We start from the raw sequence: 9,387 nt of genomic DNA on the forward strand, positions 1-9,387 counted from the left end.
TCACCACCACCTGTTCAGAGTGGCCACCCTCCCCAGTCACCACCTGGTTAAAAATCATGGTTCTCTGGCATTCAGCTTTCAAGGGGGGGGGGGGGACTGACCATGGGTGGCCACACACCTCTAGATCATCCCCCCTTTGAAATCTGAACACATCAGAGAACCAGGATTTTGACCAGGTGGTGGTGCTCTCCGAGGCCCAAAAAGTGTCACCGTGCTGTGCAGGAGCTCTGGGGAATGCCCCAGCATACAGATCGGGTAGGTAGCAACGGTAACGGCAGACTGCTGTAAAATGCATTGAAATGTGAGGAGAGTGATACCAGTTTCGTACATGCGCTGTGGATCGGGTATTGACATGGCTTACTGTGATTCGTTATTTGCCTCAGTATTTTACTCATTTTTATCAAGTCTTCATCTTGGTACAACCACATGAGTTCTGTTCACAACACTTTAACATTCTGATCAGATGACATAAAATATAAGGTTTGTCTCTCAAAGTGAATAGGTGCTTTGTAGGGAGTCTGAGCAAAAAAGATTCAGCTTTTTGTCAGTTTGTTTGATCAAGAATTTGTCAAAAAGGAGTTTTGATGTAGAAGAACACGAAAACATAAATTTAATAATGTTTACTCTTAAATAACAGAAAATTACATCCAGTTGTTAGTATAGACATAAAACTTTCATGTTCTGTATATTAAATTACAGTTAACTAATGTAATTTTACGTAACGTAGTACATTGTTCTTATTTTACTGAAATGATCTGTGATTCTATAGTGTTACGCTTGTATTTAAAAAAACAGAAAACTGCAGAAATGGAGCAGAAAATTTATGGAGTTCAATTATTTATTTATATATATATATATATATATATATATATATATATATTTAAATACTGAAATAATTAAAAATGCCAAAAGTAGCACACAGGAGGTGGAGATGGTGTTGAAATTTTAAGTACAAGGTGGATGTTTTATTACGAAGCATAGTTACGTAAACCAAATTTGAATTGGTGGAGGTGTTTCCCATACTACTGGGGGGAACCACAGAGTGAATTCACATCAGGCCTCATCTAACACTAAACCTTATATATATAATTTAATGTCCCTCTCCCCCTTACAGGGTTGTTCTGTGTCCTCCTCCAGCTCAGGTCCTCTACCAGAGGCCTGGGAGCTTGAGGGTTCTATGCAGTACCTTAGCTGATCCCAGGACTGCGGTCTTCTGGACTGAGGTTTCAGGTGTTGATCCTGGAATCTGCTGGAGCCACTCTCCCAGTTTGGGGGGCACCCCCTTGAGTGCTCCTACTATCCTACTACCACGGGGACCACGTCAACCTTGACCTTCCACATCTGTTCTAGCTGGTCTTTTAACCTCTGGTTCTTCCCAGCCGTCTCGTGTTCCTTCTTTCTGATGTGGGTGTCAGCTGGTCTTGTCACATCTGTCGCTCTGCTGTTTGTCCACCACTACTGTGTCCAGTTGGTTGACCAGAAGCTGTTTGTCGGTCTGGAAGCTGAAGTTCCACAGCACCTTAGCCCTGTTGTTGTCACCCACTTTGGTGGTTCGTCCCATTGGGATTTGGGTACTAGTCTATCCCTACCACTTGGTTGTTGTGCCTCTCCATGTATGCTAGCATCTTACACTCTGCTACTATGTGCTGGACTGTCTCAGGAGCATCCTTACGCAGTCTGCCCCTTGGATCTGATGTAGTGTGGATTAGGTTCCAAGCCCCAAAAGATACAAATAGCCTCAAAACAAGAGCTGCTGCCCAAAGAAGGAAAGAAGAAAACCATCTAGAATCCTGGAACCCCCGACGAATACCAAAGCTGAAATCTCCATCTGTGCAACAATTTGCCCACATTTTGGCTGTGTGATCATGAGTCAACCCATACACCAGTTTTCACCTCGTCTTGTTGTCATCCTCTTTGAGGCCTCAGCAGAACCACTTCCTGAGAATTCTGCACATGAATGTAGGCCTCTTGGTGGTGTCAGGGTGGCCCTGTTTTGTTCCAGAACCCAGGGCTGCTCCAGTAGCTGAAGGGACTTGACTGGCGGGGCAGATTTTTGAGTTCTTTTTGAAAAATCTCCTCACTTTTTCAAGAAAGCTGAGCTGCTTGGGCATCTGCAGCTGGGCTTTCAAGGCCCTGGCAACAGCTTTGGTAAAGGCCACGTTATCTGATGTCAAGGCAGCCTGCAAAAGCTCCTTGGATCCGTACTCCTGACAGAGCCTCTTGTATACGGGAATGTGCACGTCAGCAGTGGTCTGAGGTATTTTGGAACCAGTTTGTGCCACAGTAGCTGTGATCAGATTCTCCAACATCCCATTAAAGCTCAGAGGCGATAAAAAAATGTTAGAGGACCGAGTAATGCGCCTCAGCAACTTCAAGAGAAGCGAAGCAAGAAAGAATTTCTCCGCACGTGACAGCTCCACTTCAGGACTAGGAGGAGCGGAGCAACTTGAGTCATCCTTCCTCGTGCCACAGTCCTCATTGGCATGATGGGGAGTACCAGGACAAGGGGATTTAGTATCCTTTACTCTCATGGCCCATTTTTCAGGACTGGGAGTACCAGTGCAACTGAGCGCTAAATCCTCTATGTTTGTGTCATCGTTTGCAGGAAAGGGAGTACCAGTGCAACTGAGCGCTAAATCCTGTATGTTTGTGTCATCGTTTGCAGGAAAGGGAGTACCAGTGCAACTGAGGGCTAAATCCTCTATGTTTGTGTCATCGTTTGCAGGAAAGGGAGTACCAGTGTAACTGAGCGCTAAATCCTCTATGTTTGTGTCATCGTTTGCAGGAAAGGGAGTACCAGTGTAACTGAGCGCTAAATCCTCTATGTTTGTGTCATCGTTTGCAGGAAAGGGAGTACCAGTGCAACTGAGCGCTAAATCCTCTATGTTTGTGTCATCGTTTGCAGGAAAGGGAGTACCAGTGTAACTGAGCGCTAAATCCTCTATGTTTGTGTCATCGTTTGCAGGAAAGGGAGTACCAGTGTAACTGAGCGCTAAATCCTCTATGTTTGTGTCATCGTTTTCAGGAAAGGGAGTACCAGTGTAACTGAGCGCTAAATCCTCTATGTTTGTGTCATCGTTTGCAGGAAAGGGAGTACCAGTGTAACTGAGCGCTAAATCCTCTATGTTTGTGTCATCGTTTGCAGGAAAGGGAGTACCAGTGTAACTGAGCGCTAAATCCTCTATGTTTGTGTCATCGTTTTCAGGAAAGGGAGTACCAGTGTAACTGAGCGCTAAATCCTCTATGTTTGTGTCATCGTTTGCAGGAAAGGGAGTACCAGTGTAACTGAGCGCTAAATCCTCTATGTTTGTGTCATCGTTTGCAGGAAAGGGAGTACCCACAAAGATGAATGTAGAATTCTTTGTGTCTGTGTCTTCATTCGCAGGACAAGGATCACCTTCTGAACCAGAGTCCTCCCTGGCAAAACAGGAGGTGCCACCGGACAAGAATGCTGAATTTTTTGTGTCTGAGGCTGAGTAATTGCTGCTTTCATCTCTGACTGAGAAATCACTGGTAAAAGAGGGAGTGCCAGTGGTTAGCAATTCTGAACTCTCTGAATCTGAGCCTGTGTCTGAGTCTGAGTACGAGTCTGTGTCTGAGTACGAGTCTGAGTATGAGTCTGTGTATGAGTCTGTGTCTGTGTATGAGTCTGTGTCTGAGTATGAGTCTGAGTCGCTGCTGGTTTCATCACTGTCTGAGCGCTCACTGACAATGAAGGGAGTACCACAGTAAAGGAATTTTGCACTCTTGGTGTCATCGTCCTCAAAGACAAGACCAGTTGGATGAGGCTGACAGTCTTGCAAATCTGCTTGTATTTGAGGTGCCTTCATTCCTAGCGTGCGCTCCCTCATTAGTTGCACAGTTTGGTTAATAATATCCAATATCTTTGCTGCATGACATGTGTCAGTCTCAGCCAACATATCTGACTGTACGTTACAGGCAAACATTGTAGCCAGATTGGTGTTCACTCTCGTTGTCACCTCCTCTGCAACCATCTCCATGAGTCGTTTGGAGTGGACACTTTCGTTGTCTCTGACTGCTAGCGCCAGTTCAATAGCTGGACAAAGAGAATCCCCAAGGGTGGCTTGGATGTCTTCCTCTGTCACACTGTGATAGTTGCGCTCCATCCTTAAAAAGAAAAACAGACAGTCATTAGTCAGTTGATCTTCCTCCTGCAGTGGAATTCAAACATATCCCCCTTATGTCACTTAGATGAAATGAAATTTATATCCTGGGTTTGAACGGAGCTCATAAATTAGGACTCTGACAGCTGATTACTCAGACCAGAAGTTACTGGTAAATCGTTAACCAGATCATCGATGGAAAGCAGCCTCTACGCTATTGCTGTGCTCAGACCAGTAACTGTAATTTTTTTGGCCAGACCCAGGAACCGATGCTGGCATAGAAAAGTTCCAGGTTCTTACTGGGTGACTAAGTGGGAAGGGAACTTGCATCAAAGCCAGAAATTAAAAGTGTGTGAGCCTCTGGGAAGTTTATAAGCTGGGTGCGACACAATAATGCCGTCTGCGAAGAAACTCCAAATATCAGACCCAACTTACATGTCACAGCTTGTATCCAGGCGCACTTGAGGTACAACAACATCCAAAACAGCAGTGGTGGTCAAATCCAAGATCTTCTCCCACATGCTGAGCAGGATGGGGTTGCATGTAGGATTTATATCAGCGGTACAAACTACCATTTGCATCCAGTCCCTGCAGGAAACCATAAGGAATGGTTAGGCAGAGCACACATTTACTTGCACATTTTCAGTATATAGACATCATTTCTGCTGCTTTGCATTATGGTTTGAAATCTTTTTACTCACTGTTCGGTAATTTGTTGAAAATATTCCTCAAAATGTGGCTCAAAGAAGTCTGGCATGAGCACTGGCACGTCCAAGTCACTGCACCGCAGCTCTCCAAAGCTCTTTGACAAAGAACGAAAAAAGAATGTCTATCATTCAATCTGTAAGATAACATGTACGACATAGAAGCTTGCAAGCAGGTCTGCTAATTGTGTTTCGAGCCAGAAACGGATCAACTTGTGAGGAGCCATGTTTTGGTTGACATTTTGGGCGGATATAAAAATGCTGCTGTAAACAACATCTGTTATTTGGTTGTTGTGGCTGATGAATGGTTGTCAGTTGGGGTTCTCAACTTCTGTCATTTCTTAACGTCCAACCTCTTAGGATTGCTAGCCCGATCATATATCATTCTATATTGTTTTATCACAACTGAAACCAACAGGAGGTGAAAACCCCCAGTCTTGCACATTTCTACGTGTTCTCATGTGAATCCAAGCGTCATTTTCTTACTGCGAAATCCATCTCAACACTTATTTTCCTCAGATGGTTTAAAACACTTGAGTTTTTTAGTGGGATTACGGGGAAATGTTTGTTTCAAGGTGTTGATTTTCTGTTGAGATTCTTTTTCAAGGTCAGAGGAATTGTAGTCAATTTCATTTCATTGGGTCTCAACCTTAAAAAAAAATTCAGTCAATGTCAGTGAAGCTCACAGGATCACTGATCAAAAGCAGAAGAATCTGGCTGGCATTCATGTTTGGTTCATGAACACTGAACACTAGCTGGGTTTACATGGAGCCTAATATTCCAATTAGAATCGGATTAGAAGCCCAAACCGAATAAAAATGTTCCATATAAACACCTCAATCCGAATAAAGAGGCCCAAACTGAATGGGTTTCACAGGGGTAGAATATTCCTTTTCCCAAACCGATCAGATGTAAAATCTTATCATGTAAACGGTGAAACGGAATGCTGTCAGGCTGTGTTGACGTAAATGCGCAGTGACGTTTCCTCACTTGAAAAAATGGCGGCTTCCAAGCAGCAGTGCGCGCAGAACTGGTCTGCGGCGGAGACTTTATTTTTCATAGAAACCCTTAAAGATCTGAACATTAGCGCACGCTTAGACGGTAGGAAAAACAGAAATTCTGATCTGTTCAAAAAAGTCCACGTCAAGCTCAACGAAAACGGGCAGCACGGGCCAACACCGCGAAATAAAAACAAAAAGGCCCCCTTCTGTACGCCGTCTCCTCTTCCTTGCTTCCAGTAGAAGCGCCTTCATATCAAGCTTTTGCTTGAATAAATGTGTCAACACAATCGGAACGACTGTGCTGATCACACGATGGACCTCCATCATTGATCAGTCATGTGATGTTTACATCGCTCTGCATGTGACAGCCGTAAAACGACGGTTCCGATTAAATGAAGTGGCACATGTAAACACCAGATCGGAATCGATCACGTCACGTGTAAACAGTAGACCCGAGCTCTTCAATCGGAATAATTTCAATCGGAATGAAGAAAAAGTCTGCATGTAAACGTGGCTACTGGAATCACACTGTTGTGAAATCATCACATGACCAGTTTTTCCACCCCCTCAGACAACAGGCACTACACAGTCTGAGATCAAAGAGAGATGAAAGTCTGAACTCAGAGATCAGAGTCATAGTTTTTAAATCAGACCCCAAGATCAAAATCAAATCATTCAAAAACGTCTTGATGGGATAGTTCACCCAAATATAAAAAGTCAGTGATAATGTGTTTAACCTCACTAAAAACATGGGGTCTTAGTTTGGAGCTCCAGGCTTCAGTGAGCAGGGAGGCTAAAAACCCACAGCTCACATTTAGTGGTTGAGTTCTGCCCTCCAAGGGAAAAGTTGGGACACCCCTGCAGTGAACTATAGACTTACTCATGAATGAGAATTTAATTTGTGCCCTCCTGACCGACATGATTCCAAATGTATAAAACATCAAACTAATTAAATGACTGGAAATACATGGTGCCTAAGTAATATTTTTATTTTGTAAAAACAAGAAATGTATAGAAGATACAGAAAAATGTGTTCTCTCCAGGTACCAGACATCAACTTAAGACCAACAAAATATCAATGTCTGCTGTCATTGGTATTCTACAGGACTTTTATTTTGATCGATAATTTTATTATATTTTGATTATGATTTTATATTGTTTGACATGTAATATATATATATTTGCATGTCAAATTCCTGTGCCGTTTTCTGTTTGGTGAGGTAAAATAACCTCTCTGAGTATGTGGGATCCCTAATGCTTCAAATTTTGATCTAATTGATTTTTCAACAGAACTGTTGAACTTTACGAAAGACTTTTATTTTAGATTTATATGTCCAGGACAGGGCTGCACGGTGGTGCAGTGGTTAGCACTGTGGCCTCACAGCAAGAGGGTTCGAGTCCTGGCTCGGGCACGGGATCTTTCTGTGTGGAGTTTGCATGTTCTCCCTGTGCCTGTGTGGGTTCTCTCCGGTACTCCAGCTTCCTCCCACAGTCCAAAAACATGCAATTGGGGACTAGGCTGATTGAATACTCTACATTGACCGTAGGTATGAATGTGAGTGTGAATGGTTATTCGTCTCTCTGTGTCGGCCCTGCGATGGACTGGCGACCTGTCCAGGGTGTACCCCGCCTCTCGCCCGTTGACGCTGGGATAGGCTCCAGCCCCCCCGCGACCCTTAATGTGTAGGAATAAGCGGAAGATGACGATGGATGGATGGATGTCCAGGACATCTTTGAGCAATGCGAAGAAGCTTCCCATCGATGGCTACAGACTGTACAGTCACAAGAAATAAAGATTCAGCTCAAATCCAAGCTGCTGCTATTATCTCAATTAAATGTACTTCTGTCAGGTCCATTCACGTCAAGAAACACAAAAGATGATAACGAGCTTGATTTCTTTATTATAGTACAAATTGGTGGTATGGCTCTGTTCAGAGGAGTCCCCTGCGAATTTTTCATGAGCACCATGAAACGGGACCAGCAGCGTGAGGGAAGGTTCTCCCAGTTTAAGACTGGAAGAGCAAACATACCCCGTGAACAGAGCAGCAACATGACATTGAACGAACTATGCCATGTATACACGACAAGGTGGAGCTGGGGAGGTGGAGGGTAGCAAGTTGCGAGCAGGAGCAACTGTACAGCAAATAGCAGCAGATAGCAGATAGCAGCAGCAGCAGATAGCAGCAGCAGGTAGCAGCAGCAGATAGCAGTAGGTAGCAGCGATGACAGCAGGCAGAGCAGCAGCCAGAAGCTAGCAGAGCGGGAGTTGTGGCCGGGTGACATTTAAGTTGAGAGGGGCCAATCAGAAGCAAGGGATTTGATCAGCTGATGCTGAGCAGCTGTGATCAGCTGATTGATCAGTTTGATTGATGGACGGGAAGCCAATAGCGCTTGACTACCACGGCCTGACAGAACTAACGCTAACGCTCGATTTCTGTCAGGTCCATTCACGTCAAGAAACACAAGAGATGATAACGAGCTTGATTTGTTTATTATAGTACAAATTGGTGGTATGGCTCTGTTCAGAGGAGTCCCCTGCGAATTTTTCATGAGCACCATGAAACGGGACCAGCAGCGTGAGGGAAGGTTCTCCCAGTTTAAGACTGGAAGAGCAAACATACCCCCCAAACAGACCATACCTGGCAATCCTCTCAATTGAATTGATGAGAGGATGCTGAGCATAATAATTTACCCTTAACCAACGAAATTTAAGTGCTTTACCGAGCGAATTAAAATTAGAGTGAGGATAATACGATACCAATATAGTTGTGAGCCATAAACTGTAATAATTCTCAAATATAATAACGAAGCCTGTACTGAGCTAAGGCAAGGCAATTTTTTATTTGTAGCCCATTTTCACAACAGTTTGTCTCAAAGGGCTTCACGTGGCATCATAACAACATCCTCTGTCCTTTGACCCTCACATCGACTGAGGAAAAACTCAAAAAAAAAAACTTTTAACAGGGAAAAATCTAAGAAACCTCAGGGTGAGCAACAGAGGAGGGATCCCTCACCTAGGACGGACAGACGTGCAGTAGATGTTGTTACTAAGTTGTTCTAGAAGCCAATGATATGGGCGGAACCATGCTTGAAAATAGACAGTAGGCTAGTATCATAATTAATATGAAAATTAAATATAATTACTGCATAATGCCGAAGCTGCTAATGCAGGACAACTAATAGCGATGATTGTAAGAAATCAGCTGAGCGAATTTATATTTTAAATGATACAAGTGGTATCCTGAGCTACTGGTCTGCAGAGTCGGGTGGGGTGGAGCACATGGCTTTCTGAGCATCTAAAATGGCGCGAATGTCTGGTCTGATGTATCGTTCGTAAGCAGCTGAGGACCAGCATCCCATAGCTTTCGATTGGAGTAGAGGTGGAAGCAGCTACACTGATAGCGGCTCCAATGCGGAGGGAACGAGGCATGTAGCGGCCTGGAGGTAGGCCGCAGAGCTGGCAGAGGAGGCGCAGGCAGACAGCAAACCAGCTTTTGGACACGGCTTCCCCTCCTGCATGGCGAAAAGTGGCTCCTGGGGACCGGCGTGAGGGCAGCT

The 9,387-nt window shown here is 44.3% G+C and overlaps 1 protein-coding gene across 1 annotated transcript; it reads right to left on the reverse strand.

Moving 5' to 3' along the window:
* Positions 1–909: 909 nt before the first annotated feature.
* LOC147269058 (uncharacterized) lies at positions 910–6,260 on the reverse strand. The gene is made up of 4 exons (XM_086179211.1): positions 5,315–6,260; positions 4,826–4,926; positions 4,560–4,712; positions 910–4,128 (listed from the first exon to the last, which is right to left on the reverse strand). The coding sequence occupies exons 1-4, from the start codon at positions 5,324–5,326 to the stop codon at positions 1,923–1,925; spliced, it is 2,472 nt and encodes an 823-aa protein (XP_086035337.1). The 5' UTR covers positions 5,327–6,260; the 3' UTR covers positions 910–1,922.
* Positions 6,261–9,387: the final 3,127 nt, after the last annotated feature.

Source organism: Aulostomus chinensis, chromosome 2, assembly GCF_037954235.1.
Source record: "Aulostomus chinensis isolate RoL2024-O1b breed Wild chromosome 2, RoL_Achi_v1.0, whole genome shotgun sequence".
Taxonomy (NCBI): domain Eukaryota; kingdom Metazoa; phylum Chordata; class Actinopteri; order Syngnathiformes; family Aulostomidae; genus Aulostomus; species Aulostomus chinensis.

Bases quoted from the DNA above. Each gene is read 5' to 3' on its own strand.
- LOC147269058 (XM_086179211.1), bottom strand. The intron at 4,713-4,825 runs GTGAGTAAAAAG...GGTTTCCTGCAG, and splicing joins TTTCAACAAATTACCGAACA to GGACTGGATGCAAATGGTAG. The intron at 4,129-4,559 runs GTAAGTTGGGTC...TTTCTTTTTAAG, and splicing joins CTGGATACAAGCTGTGACAT to GATGGAGCGCAACTATCACA.